The following is a 14,066-nucleotide window of genomic DNA, read 5'->3' as shown; positions in this document are numbered from 1 at the left end:
TGAGAATGACAGCAAGAGGAAGTACTTCTGTTTGGCAACAGTGGACAGTTGCTCCCTTTCCTGTGACTTCTTAATAAGGAACAGGCCAAGCATGTGACTGTGGGATGGGACACAGGAGCAGGGCTTTGCAACAGTTCAGTGGCTTTTTTAAGGAGATAATAGATTTGCATTATTCCATCTTTCAATTTCTTACCATTCATCATTTTCCTTGCTCTGTTTCTTTAATAAAACCCTGTATATTTGACAAAATGAATGAATAAAACCCATTAACACTTATACTTTGTCTTCATTGAGACTGGAAACAGTTTTCTCTTACTTGACAGCAAGATATTTATGCGTCTTTCTCCGGCCTCCCGTCTTTCCAACACCCCTGCAGGTAATTCTGGGCGAGTACCGCTGGCTCTCCTACAAGGACACCCTCACTGCAGCCTCCCATCTGGGCAGTGGTCTGGCGGCGTTGGGGCAGCGGCCTAAAACCAACATCGCTATCTTCTGTGAGACACGAGCAGAGTGGATAATAGCTGCCCAGGCTTGTTTCACATACAACTTCCCATGTAAGTCCAGGTTTCTCTGAGGACTTAAACATGCGGCGAACATTGCATACATAATGCTAACACGAGGACAGAAACATCGATCTCTCTATACTACTATGCATCTTTTTGTTTCATATGGACTTTCCATTTGCCCTCCTTTACACTACAGTGGTCCCTCCTTTATCACGGGTGTTAGGTTCTAAAAAATAACCCGCAATAGGTGAAATCCACGAAGTAGCGAACTTTTTGCAATTATTATAGATGTTGCAAGGCTGTAAAATCCCTCACTACACACTTTATATACTTTTCTCAGACAGGCATCGACATTTTCCACACGTTTTTCTCTTGTTTAAACACTCTCAAAGTTCTCTCAAAGAAAAATACATCCAGTATTATAGAATGAAACCAAAGATCACACTCTGTTTTCAGGCCCAGACCCTGGGAATAGAGCAGCTGCGAGAGAATACAACATTAATGAATCAATGGTACGGAAGTAGAGGAAGCAAGAAGAATGAGTTGAGTAAAGTTTGACTTATCTGACTTAATGCGCCTTATAATCCTTTGACGTCAACACTGTTGTTTTTGTTTACTTCTGCTAGCAGAAGATTTAAATTTGACAAGCTGGATGCATTCTGTACTGTACAGGAGACACGGCACGAGACTGAATGAAAATGGTCTACAGCCGATCAGGACGCAGAACACAATGCGCTGTAAAAAAACCAACAAAAAAAAAAACCATGCAAAATTGCACCAAAAAAATCAGCGAAACAGCGAGGCTGCGAAAAGTGAACCACGATATAGCGAGGGACCACTGTATACAGATGTGTAATGGAGAGGAGTGTGTGTCTGTGTGTGTTGTGTGTTATTTTGGGTCCTGTTGCCAGTGCAGCCCGAGCTGCTGTCAGGTACTGTTAGTTTTTCTTGGTGTTACTTGTGACAAATGCTAACTGACATTCAGCCTACAATCCACCCTTATAGCAGTATGTCCAGAGCTGAAGTTAAGGCCTCCTCAGTTCAGTGTTATTTCAGAAGTAGGTGAGCCCAGATGTGGGACACAGGAGGCATCAGCTTAAAATTACAAACCCAGACAGGTACATAAAAACACAGGGAAGAGGTTATAGGTGAGAATCACCAGACACCTAATGATACAATATTATCACAATACTTAACTCATGATATGCTGAGTATTTCAGTAATATATATTGTGATTAATCATGTTTTCTCACTTCAGTTATTTTTTTTTGCTGAAAAATAAGATATTCAAGCATACCAATACTGTCACTAAAACTGCAATACATGTTCCCATAAAATGGAATCCATCTGATAGCGGTCTGATATTACTCACATATCTGTCTGCAATGTATGGGGTCAATTTATGACAATTATATCCTATTTATTTCTGATAATACAACAATTAACTGCAATAAAGCATCAAAAAATCACATATCTGTTGCTCTCTACATAGACAGAAATTTACATTTAATATTTACATTTGCACTCTGAAACATTTGTATTCTGCAGAAACATAACAACAATACAACCAGCTGGCAGCCAGTTGAGTTGAGTCCACTTGAGTTGTGCTCGGGTGCAATCACTTTGTGATCATAAGCGGCCATGAGTGTGCTGCAGCCTCAACTCTGGGCAACCATTTAACCATCACAAGCCATAATTAGGCTACGTTCACACTGCAGGTCTTAATGCTCAATTCCGATTTTTTGATCAAATCCGATTTTTTTGTCTGCTTGTTCACACTACAAATAAAATGCGACAGCAAACGCTCTCTAGTGTGAACGCTCAAAGCGGCCCGCATGTGCAAAAGAAGATGTCACACACAACGCGCTCTGTTTAGACCCAGAGCAAACAGTATTGTTTGACTGATGGCCCTTAATATAAAGACTTCGGACTTCACGTTTCCCAATTTTTGCTTTAAGTTATTTTGTTCTTTACATAATAATGTAAATAACCTAATAATTATCCTTATTGCTGTTTTAGAGAGGAGCGGTGCTTCAAAGGATAGTTGCAGATTTCTGTCAGAATCTGCAGATTATACAGTACAAATAAAATGTTCACGTTGTCTTCCCAACAGTTTCACTGACATCTACGCTGGATGGCCAGGAAGCGCTCGCGATGTCTTATCGGGCGCTTCTCTGGAGCTGATAATCGCCGTCTGTCTTGTGTCAGTGACGTAAAAGACGGATTTAATGCGACATGACTGTTCAAACAGCAGTCGCTTTCTAAAACATCGGATATGTATCGGATTCAGTACCACATACGAAAGTGACCCAGATCGGATTTGAAAATATCGGATTTGTGCCGTTCACACTGTCATACCATGATCAGATATGGGTCGCATAGGGTCAAAAAAAAATCGGATTTGATGCGCTTTCGCCTGCAGTGTGAACGTAGCCTTAGTCACAGAATGTGGAAAAAAAAGCAGCCACCAGTTTGTTTTTTTGAAGATGAAAGGCGGTTGATATCCTATTTTACTTGTGTGACTGAGCTCTTAGGAGGAAGATTTGTTTCCAGTGTGTTTCAAGTTTTCTTAGATAATGTTATCTCAGGAGTGTGGTGAAGGGGATGAGCTCTCTTGATCGTAGTATTTTTTTTTTTTTAGAGTAGTTGAACTTTTTTTTTTTTTTAAATATTGATATTCGGTGTCCCTGTATGGATACAATATTGCCAAACAAAATATTGCAGTGCTCTGCTGTGTGGATTTTTTCCATTACTCCTACAGTTTTTTTTAAATCCAGGAACAAAAGAAAGAAGCAATAAATAAAGTAGGCTCAATAGAATGGTATGAAAGCAATAAACAGACTTATGACGTGGGAAACTGCTGGACCACGTTCACATGAGGAACTGATTGGCTTATAATAGACATCCCAGTATCAATAAACATGCAGCAGAGGCACTCAGACACAAATTGTAACACATCCTGGATAATTTTATTGGGGAACTTAAATGTTTTATTTTAGATAATATACCAACCTTGTTCCCACAACAATTCCAACTATACTTATAAACTGACTTGTAGTTGTATTGCTTTTCTACTACAAGCTTCATTCACACATGCAGCACTTTTATTTTATGCCTTTAGATGCTTTGTTATCATCATTATCATTATCAAATTTTGGCCCATAGACTGGATGAGCCAGGAATCGAACCCTTTAACCTTTCATTTAGTATCTGACCCACTCTACACTTGTAAGCCGCAGCTACCTGCCGTGTAACTTTGTCATTCCTCAAGTAAAAGGTGTTTGATGTATTCACAGGTGTTACAGTAAAAAGTCCTAATGAAGAGTATCTTTTGAAAAGTAAGAGTGCCTACAGTAAAACAGGCTGACAAATGGATCTGCTTTTTTCACGGACATACAGATAATTTGTACATTATCATGTGCTTTCAGTTTTGGCTATATGGTTTGTATTCTCTGTATTCTCTTCCTCTTGGTCTCTGAGTAGCTCTAAATAAGTCTGGATGTGGCAGATTTATAGCCATTTTTGTGTGTGTGCATGTGTGTGTTTGAAAATGTGTTTGTGTGTGTTTGCATGTTAGTGGTTTCATGTTAGCAAACAACTTGTAACATGGAGGGCCCAGCTGAGACAGAAGAAGGTCAATTTGTCCCTTCTGCTTCTGCGTTATATAAGTGTCCCATTTCTCCTCCTTTGGTGCTTTCTCTTTTCCCCATCCGTTTTCCAGAGTTCTTGTTAGGAAAAGATGCTCAAACGCTGACAAGAGTACATTTTTGAAAAAAAAAATTATACACGAATGGTGTTTGTACTTGTACGGCACTCATGCACTTAGCAAAAACGTGTCTTGTGTAATGGAAAGTGGTTCGTTCGGTGTAGTTTTTCATTTCTTCCACTGAATGAATCATTCAGTGTTAGGCGAAGCTGATTTAGCTTCTTAATGTGTGTTTCTGGGAACGTCAAGAATCACGACAATAAAAGCCAGCGAGGATTACTTGGAAGAAAGAAAAGCAAAGCAAAGATCTTCTCTTGCTCTGAATAAAAACGTTAATAATCAGAGAGAGCAAAGCAGCTGTGGGCTTCAGCATGATTTACTCTTTAATATGTTCCATAGCAAAGACTGCAGCACCTTTTATTCATCACAAGCTTCATCGGCAGTTCGTTAAATCTTTTTGATTACCCATAAAGGACCCTTTTGTTTGGGCTATCCACTTTAATTTAAGCTCCATTAAACTGTCATTCTCATAAAAGACACAGCCACGCAAGCCAAGAAAGCATCTTTATATTTCATCTTCCTCTGATGCAAACACAAACAGTGGGAGAGTGGAAAAGCCAGGGGCAGTGGACAGCACACAGAGGCCTTAAAGGTTGGAAAGAGCAGCAGAGGAAGAAACAGAGGGGAGGAAGGAGAAGAAGACAAGTGAGGGCCAATGGCGTCAGAAGAGGGGTGAGAGAGTCTACGTGAGCATCTGATGTTGACAGAGGCATCAAGGAGTCAGCCAAAGGCCCCCAGTGAACTCACATACTTAGTGTGTGTGTATGTTTTCATTGTACTTCATATTCACTGTACATTGGCTCAGAAGGCCAACTTTTGTGAGCTGTCTACTCTACCGTATATAAGTGACATAAAAGGTGTATCACAAGCATCAGCTGCACAGCAGAGCTCTACCTCGCAGAGTCAAGGACAAGCTTCTCTTTCAAGATGTCATTTGTTGTATCAAGCTAAAAAAAAAAGAGTCCAGACTCCACTTTGTTGCTACTTAGTGGAGTCTGGATGTTAGCTAAGCTTCCTGTACTGACATTTAGTGTCTGACAGTGTGTGTATGTGTTAAGCTTGGGCCACATTGAATGTTTAGATCTCACGGCTGGAGGTGTCATGGCTCTCCCTCTCACCCGCACACAGCAGCAGCGCAGGAAGTGTTGGAGCTCCATGACGCAAGATTTTGATGTCACAAATCCCTGTCCCATAAACCCCCGTGTCTGTGTCAGAGCCGGGACGCAGGGTTGCAGACTATGTTATTCTGTGCTAGCCTGCTTCTGTTGCCGTCAGTGTATCTACTGTTGTTTCCTCTTGTTACTTTTTTCTCCTTCTTTCCTTCCTGTTTTTTTTTTGTCTCCTGCTCTCATCTTTTAAAACAAACACATTCTTCAGCTGAGCGCTAATTATATTATGTTTTTTTCAGTTTTTCTGTGTAAATGTGCATCCTGTCTAATGTGAGGAAGAAATAATTGCAGTTTTTATAAAATGTATTAAGTTTCAGGGAATCAGTCACAACAAGGACATGCAGCAAAAGCTTTTTTTAAATCATAAGAATGAAGAAAATTCGAGGCAAACAATTAAGTCAATCACAATTATGTTAGTACCCGTTAAGTACTTCAGTGAGACACCAGGCTGAATAATAATCGCAAGCTGGACATGAAGCAAAATCAGTACTGTTAGTGTTTTTATTTAACAACTTGAAGGGGGGAGGGGGGGGGGGGTCCATGCAGGAAGAGACTAGAAGCAAACAGAGAGCAAATTCTGCAACATGTGGTGTTAACAGGTGAAATAACGAGCGAGCCCCACAAAAACTTTGAGTCAAGCAATTGAATTTATTTAGAATGAAATCACGACAGCAGTCACCTTAATAACATAAGGAAAAGACTATAACATTAGAGAACTTGCCAATAGTCATGAGCAAGCACTAGGTGATGGCAGGAAACCTCTAAGAGGTCCAAGCTCAGGGAGGGGCAGCCATCTGCTGTCACGAGATGGGGGTGAGGGGAAAGGGAAGGGGAAATTGAAGTGATATAATTGAAGACACTAATAATGAAAGCATAGGATACCAATGAATTTGGAATATCTGCTTATGCATGCAGCAATTTATATCTTTTAGCTAAGTAAAAGAAAAACAATTGTAGGACTCATATGGATAGTGAAGTCAGGTTTTATTGTCTGTATTTTAGTTGTGGAGGATTAAAATGTCTTTTAATGGGCCTGTGGTCCTGTTTTCTAAAAATGCACAGTGTTCCTCGTTGGGTACAGGTAAATGTTTATGGTCTGAAATGTGCTCTAAAAATTGACAGAGTGGAAAAAATGCAAAGGAAGAAAGAGACCATACATATGGTGAACATTTGGTATGGTGTGAACATATAACACACACAGCCAATCAAACATGCATAAGAAGATTGAAGGGAAATTGTCCAAATTTAAATAAGGGGGTTTTTTTTATGTTGTGATTTTTAATCCTTTTTGATTATACTTCTCGAGGGAAACCATGTTTTTTTGCCCCAAGTAGAGAAGAGAAAACCTTTTTTAAACTTTCTTCTGCTGAGAAGTTTTGTAAAAGCACATAAACATAATTCACTTAAAAACTTTATGATCTGCGTTTGGGAATTTAAACTACATACTCGGTCGTGCTTATGATCTGGGGATATTTTTGTCATGTTTTGAGTCCCTTTGATCCTTTTTATTCCCTTCAAGGCAAATCATAATGCTGAAACATCCAGTGATATTTTAGAAAATCAAAAGCTTCTAAATTTGTGGCACTAAATCGGGCTAATGCCGTTTCCTGTTTAAACATGACATGACCCTTCATGCACATGCAGATAGCACAAAGAACGTGAAGAACGTCTGTACAGAGTCAGCATCGTCGACCCCATACAAACACCTCTGGTTCCAAAATGCAGTTTTATAAAGATGTTAAACAAGCACATATAGGTGCATCATTTGGGTGTTCAGAGTTTGATCAGTCTTGAGATCAAGTCTTCCCAAAGAAGCACAATGTTGTGTAACCAAAGTAGATCATATCCATAACATATGAGCCATGAGGCAAGAGTCAATATCTGGTTTTAAAGGACGGCTTGAAACGCTAACCCTGGTTTGCTGAGTGCATGCATTCATGCAACCACACAGTGCTTCATTAGACATATGCACTTAGTCAAAACAGTAAACCCTCTCAAACATCAGTACTTGTTTATATCCCCCATAGAGTACTTATCATGCAACGAGAGCCGTTTGGCTCGGAAGCCTCTGGAGGTGCCTGAAGAGCTCATCTGAGTGAGAGGGGCCTAAATCAGGGACACTGAGGATTGTAGACAGTCAGCACGTACATGGTCCATCTTCACATGTCTGCGCGGTCACTGTGTTCACACACAGACAGGCTTGTCTTGAATTAACACAGTTTAGATAAACAGCCCATCCTGCCTCTTGCACATCACATTAAGTCCACCTTTGCCTCACGCTTCATAGTGGCAGATGAGTACATTTGGATTTGGGTCCTGTGCCGTCCTCTGTGTATGCATGTATTTAATTTGTTGGACTACTATGTGGAAATCAAATTTGCCTGTGGGGCCATTAATGTTTTAGTCTATTATACTCTAATGTGCCTTTTCTGTGTCCCTGTGGGTTGCAGTGGTCACCATGTACTCCACATTGGGAGGTCCTGCCATTGCCCACGGGCTGAATGAGACTCAGGTGACCCACATCATCACCAGCAGGGAGCTTCTGGAGACCAGACTCAAGGTTAGAATACACAGAGTAAATTCTCTCTGCAAATCTTTTTTCACAGGAAATTTATTTTTCATCACAAAGTATAAGAAACTACTAGACCAAACCGTATAAAGCAGCGGACATTACAGTGACAAACATCATTGTGTGGACAAATATCTCATATATCTGATCTTCTGAGGAAACGTCGGAGCCAAAGTTTTCAATCAGAGAGAACACAATGTTCAGCGCTGCAGGAACAGAGAGGTTGCAGCGTCCCATGACAGAGTTGTAAATGTTAGAAGACACGTGCCGACTGCTTTGGCATGTTTTGGCCAGGTTCAGTGCCAAGACAAGCAGTGCTCTTGCATTTCATCTTTCCATTTTTATTGAGGCGGCATAAAGAGAATGTTCCTTTGTTCACTTGTTCCCAGAAAAACCCACTATTTATGTTTTGTCAATATAGAAACAACATATATCAAGATGCCATGTTTCTTGTGTGTGTGTGCGTGCGTGCGTGTGTGTGTGTGTGTGTGTGTCAGGCCATCCTAACAGACGTTCCAAGGCTGCAACACATCATTGTAGTGGACAATGCACCGACCGCATGGCCCGGCTATCCACGTGGCATCAGCATCCACAACATGGCCGCGGTTCAGAAGCTGGGAGCCAGGCATGAGAATGGTAGGTTTTGTCTGTGTGTCTGTTCATTGATTTATGTGAAGTTTGCTTTCAAGAGTTCATGACTCACAGAATTAGGATTGCTCCGTTTTAAAACATTAAAAAAGTATTTAGCTGCTTGCCCATTAAGAAAAAGGTTTTCTCTACAGTTTTGTGTATCATGGTGAGTCACAGTGACAATTAAAGTCACCACACTCCACTTGAGATAAAGCACTTTCTTGCAGGACATTAACAGTGTAAACAGATCTATGTAGTGTTTAATATTTTCCACGTTACTTCACTATGGCAAAATGCCATTTTCCAGTGAAGGATTTTGGAGCTCTAAGGAGGCATTTTAATCCAAAACTGTGGCCTTAACTACAGTTTGACAAAAAAATAAAACTCTTAAAAGCCTTTAGAAGTACGGTGTGAATATTTTTTAACAGAAATAAATAAAAGACACAAAATATGAGAAGAACAACAGTCATACACTAAAGCAAATAAAATACAAGTCATAAAGTTTCATAAGGTGTCACTGAAGAGAAGAAGAGATTGAAAGAAGAGCTTTAAAAATCAGACAGAGGCCGGTCTAATGTGCAAAGGCAGATCATTCCACATTCTGGGAGCCACAACAGTTTTAAGCACACTCAAGAGCAGTTCATCAGACGAAAACGGGTGGGTGCAAAAGAATGCAGGAGCTCAGAGAGTTGCAGAAGGGCAAGACCAACGAGGCCTTTAAAAGGGAAGAAAAGACATTTAAAATGAATCCTAAAATGTTAGGGCAGACAGTGGAGTGAGGCTACAATGGTTTCAAAATCCGCCTGGAAACAGTCGGCTTTGTTTTGGCCAACTGCCTCAATTGGAAAAAGCTTGATTTAGCCACTGCCCTGATCTCACTGTTAAGCTGAATGGTCAGCAGCACACAACACACCATATTATTTGTCAGATAATTCCACTGCAAAAGCTCCAAAACGCTTCAGCAGCACAAACACAGCTGAAGGGTCCAGTTCAGTGACTTCAATCAGTGTTCATGAGGCCTAGCAGAGATCAGTCAGGTGTAGCTGCCACTGTCCACACCTGTCAGTCCAAGCATCCACCACTCATGTGGCTGTTTTGAAGAGGAAACTATCCTTACACTCCAGTATCAGGCTCTAAACATACTTTTTAACATACAGGGACTGACTCTCTTTTGGATGCAGCCTGACTAGAAGAACTGCAGAACTGCCGCTTCATTTTTGTTTTCCTCTGAGGTCACAGCCAAGCTCAAGTCCAAAGAGAGCTACACCTACACCACACAGCTGTCCTAACTTTGCTAGTGTGGTTTCTGTGACTAAGCAGCGCTCTGTTAATGGATCTGGCAACATTTCTGGTGGAAACCAAACTTTACATTCCTCCCTGTGCCACTTGGGACACAGACAGCAGCTTGCAGTGCTCCTGTTTTCCCATGGATACAGATTTTCAAAACCGAATGTCTATTTCGTTTATTGAGTTATATATACACATTTAATTATTTTTCTTTTAAAAGTGTATTCATCAACATCATCAACTAATAAAATGACAGTTGGCCACTTGGGGGCAGCAGAAGCAACCTACAACACACTTGTTACAAGCTTAAAGTGAATAAAAGCAAATGAAACAAATCTATTAGCAGGCAGTGCTGTTATAACTTATAAAAGACAAAAAAAACAAACAAACAGCAGAGCGCCTTGAAGAGAAGCAACTTTCCAACTAAGAGGTCCTAAAACACTACCGTTCACAGCACGTGTTTTAATCTTTCAGGCTTTTGGACGTAGCCATCTCTTCCTCTCAAGTAAATGAAATAGTCAGGGCTTGTATTTTGGGGGTATGGAGTGGGGGCAGATTGGTATCTGGCCCATTAGGTCATGTGAAGAAGGAAGTGCTAACATCTGTGTCAGATTAAGGTTGATACCGTGCATGCTCAGTTAGCACACAGATAAGGAAGAGGCCATCACCCATCTTCACTTTTTATTGAGGCCCCTTGAACTGACTGACCCAAAACATGTCTAGCTGGTAGAGTCATGTGCAGATAAAGGGAGAAGGAAGTAGGAAGGGAGGATAGAGTGCTGGGATATAGGCGAGGGTCATGTTTACACATGGCGCTATTAACTTCACATGACATCAGCTTTCTTAGTGCACACGCCTCATATCCACGTCTCTGGAGGGAGAGAAGCGATGGCTGCCCTTGTGACTGTGATGCACTTTACTTCATCCTTTGGTTTGTCAGTGCCTGCTGAGCTTGAGCCTCTTAGATCTGTTTTTGTTGTCGACAGAAAGCGAAAAAAACCCAATCTCTTGTTTCCCAACTGGTTCTGTTCCCGCTGGAAACTGACTTGCTCTTTACTTATTTATTCAGACCGTAGGAGTCCAAGAAAGGGATCAGAAGGCAAGAGATTCATCATATTTTGCTCTGTTGTCCAGACATGTGAATGTCTTTTTCACTGCCTTTATCTGCTGTTCTTTGATGTAAAAAAAACCTTTCTTGTACTTGATCACATGTTTTGATTGTTAACCTTACCTGCTGGGAGGCAGTGATGAAAACAGACTGCAACTGAAATCATGGGTGGAAAGGGAAGTTGTGTTAGGCCGCATTCAGCCTGACTGTGCTGAATGCATAAAAAAAGTCATGCACAACTTTTGCTACAGTGCAATGTCAAGGAATATACCAACTCTTTGCAGTAGCCAGTAAAACACATGCAGTTGCACAGTTCTTGGTAAAAGTTGGAAACCAGGAAGTTCTATAGTTTATGGAAAATTATCCAGATTCAATCACTAGTTTTAAATCATATCGAATACAGAATGATGTTTCTGTATTCAAAAAAGGATAAAAAAAAAAGAAGAAGCCTGGTTTCTTTGGACAGGTCAGCACTGAGATTGACAGGTCACTACAATATATAACCGTACAGTGTTTGTCTTAGCCAGTGCTAATTGCATCTGGTGTCAAATCATCAAGATGATCATAAATACTTGACTAGCTGATGTGTAACATCTGTTACTCAGCGACGTTTTTTTGAGGACCGATACGCGAAAATCTAAAATTTATGCCAACATTCACCCTCAGCCTTGTGCACGCCACGTGACAGCTAGAAAATCATTCTCATGCAAATATGTTGGCCTGAAAGAAGATTTGGACCTACACACAGTTTTTAAAGTCTGCACACACCATACTGTTAACATACTTGTCATCAAATGGACACAGCTCAAATAGTTTAAAAAAAAGGGGCAACCATGATTAAAGAGGAACAACCGAGCATAAGGAAGAGTGTAAGGAGGGAGAAGAGAATAGATAAGAAAGGACAGACAGCAGCAAACGACATGAGAAAGAGAAAAGATGAATGAACACGTGCAAATGGTGTTTTTGGCGAACGCATTTATTTAAACTCTGCATTGTGCCAGATGTGTTACCTCATTAGTTGAAATTAGGTTATTTAATTTCTGAGATAACCATTTAACCTTTCTGTGTGTTTGACTCTTAAGTCATGGGGTTTTTCCTACATACAAAAAGACTTTTTAGCCAGCACACAAACAACAAATGAACCGTGTTTCTAGGGATTGTTTAAAAATTGGTTCATTTTTGTGCTATAAACCATTAATCCAGTTCTGCCACATTGAGTGTGTATGTTTTGGGGCTTTCTCTGTTGACATTCCAGCAACACGTGAGCACAAGGCCCCGCTGCCCTCGGACATTGCAGTCATCATGTACACCAGCGGATCCACAGGCATTCCAAAGGGCGTTATGATCTCCCACAGCAACATCATCGCTGGGATTACAGGAATGGCCGAGAGGATTCCCAACCTGTGGTAAAGACCTCAAACGTGCTTATTATATCACACCCCGGGGTATGGTCTAATAGTTTTGGGTTTTAAATGTGATGATTTTTGACTCATCTGTTTGTAAATTATGGAGGAAGTTTTGCAGGGAAATTCACTTTCCAAAGCAGCTTATCTCCTCTGCTACACGTCCAAGCAGAATCACCAGCCAGCAAACATACAGATTAGAACATGCCATTTAGGTTCGTTCATTAACAGAAGAGTGTGATGCAATGGATTACTGGAAGCAGAAGAAATAGTCGGGAACTCTGTAATCAAAACTAAGCTGAGGTCAATGTTCAAATTTCTCATGTTTCAAAGGAATATTTTAACTAACATTATGGAAAATAGGCTTGTTCAGCTGGTATCATCATGCAGCTCAATTGCTTATATTAAAAGAGAAACTGACCCGTCTCCGGGGATTAAGATGGGAGTGAGAGGAAACAGAAAAGGGAGGGAGTTTAGTATGAGTAGAGGAACAATGTGGGAGAAAAGGAGTCAGGGTGAGATGGATGGAGGTTAAAGGGGTTTAGTTGTGACAGTCTCAGTCGATCTTATGAAAATGTTGGCTTTCCTTTGTGGATTAAGTAACACGGCTATGTAAATCTCCCCCTCATTCATGGCTTGAATGTACAACATGTTCACTAAAGTGGAAATTTCCCCAAAATTTGGTTGTTACTTGAGTTGAGATGAATGTGTTTTCAGTAGATGAGGCTGAACTCCAAGGAAATGTAGCTCATAAACAGTATATATCTTGAAAATATGACTAATGTATAACTTGCAATAGTTTGTCTTAGTACTGATTCAGCTTGATGAAATAAACGACCACTAATGCCTGATTAATTTCACTAAAGGGTCATTCTGCCTCAAATCAACCAACCAAATCCGAATTGAATTTACAAAAAGTTTTTACGCAAATTGGGAAAGGTGAAGCAGGAAGCCTTCTAAAAATTGTCTGACTTGAGATGGGATGACCCTAAGACCTTCATGTTCGCGGTAGTCTCAAACATTTAATAGCCCACATCAAATCGGGGGTTTTGAAGTCTGCGTGTGTTTTTAGTGAAGAAGACACCTACATCGGCTACCTGCCTCTTGCCCATGTACTGGAGCTCAGTGCAGAGCTCGTATGTGTGTCTCATGGCTGTAGGATTGGCTATTCATCGCCTCAGACTCTTGCTGACCAGGTAAAACCTCTCATCTGTATCATCTGAAGTGCATTCTGGTTGATTTTCATGTATTTTATATTTAATATATAGTGGTGAAAAAGAAAGTACACCCTTTGTCTGTTCTAAGATTTTATATATCAGGACATCTTTGCCATGTTCTGAAATTATTTAAACACCACATCAGATGAATAAGAACACACGACATATTACACTGTCTCATTATTCATTCAACAAAAAACTAAGCCAACATGCAGAAGCATTGTGTGAAAAACTAAGGATACATCATGATTCAGCAGCTTGTAGAACCTCGTTTAGAAACAGTAACGTCCTGTACGACTTTATCAGTCTCTCACATCATTGTGGAGGAATTTCGGCCCACTCTTCTTTACAGTCGTGCTTCTGTTCATTGAGGTTTGTGATACCTTTATGTGCCGGTCTCTTAGCCATAGC

The 14,066-nt window shown here is 40.5% G+C and overlaps 1 protein-coding gene across 1 annotated transcript in view; it reads left to right on the top strand.

Moving 5' to 3' along the window:
• Window positions 1-14,066, top strand: part of acsl3a (acyl-CoA synthetase long chain family member 3a) — a 38,498-nt gene that overhangs the window by 10,818 nt on the left and 13,614 nt on the right. Inside the window, exons 3-7 of the mRNA XM_087850759.1 lie at window positions 377-554; window positions 7,892-8,001; window positions 8,508-8,646; window positions 12,291-12,441; window positions 13,511-13,634. Coding sequence (XP_087706885.1) covers window positions 377-554; window positions 7,892-8,001; window positions 8,508-8,646; window positions 12,291-12,441; window positions 13,511-13,634 — 702 coding nt within the window. The remainder of the gene's footprint in view (window positions 1-376; window positions 555-7,891; window positions 8,002-8,507; window positions 8,647-12,290; window positions 12,442-13,510; window positions 13,635-14,066) is intronic.

Source organism: Neolamprologus brichardi, chromosome 14 (genome assembly GCF_056152115.1).
Source record: "Neolamprologus brichardi isolate AB-2024 chromosome 14, ASM5615211v1, whole genome shotgun sequence".
Classification (NCBI taxonomy): domain Eukaryota; kingdom Metazoa; phylum Chordata; class Actinopteri; order Cichliformes; family Cichlidae; genus Neolamprologus; species Neolamprologus brichardi.
This window is presented reverse-complemented; position numbering and strand designations above follow the sequence as displayed.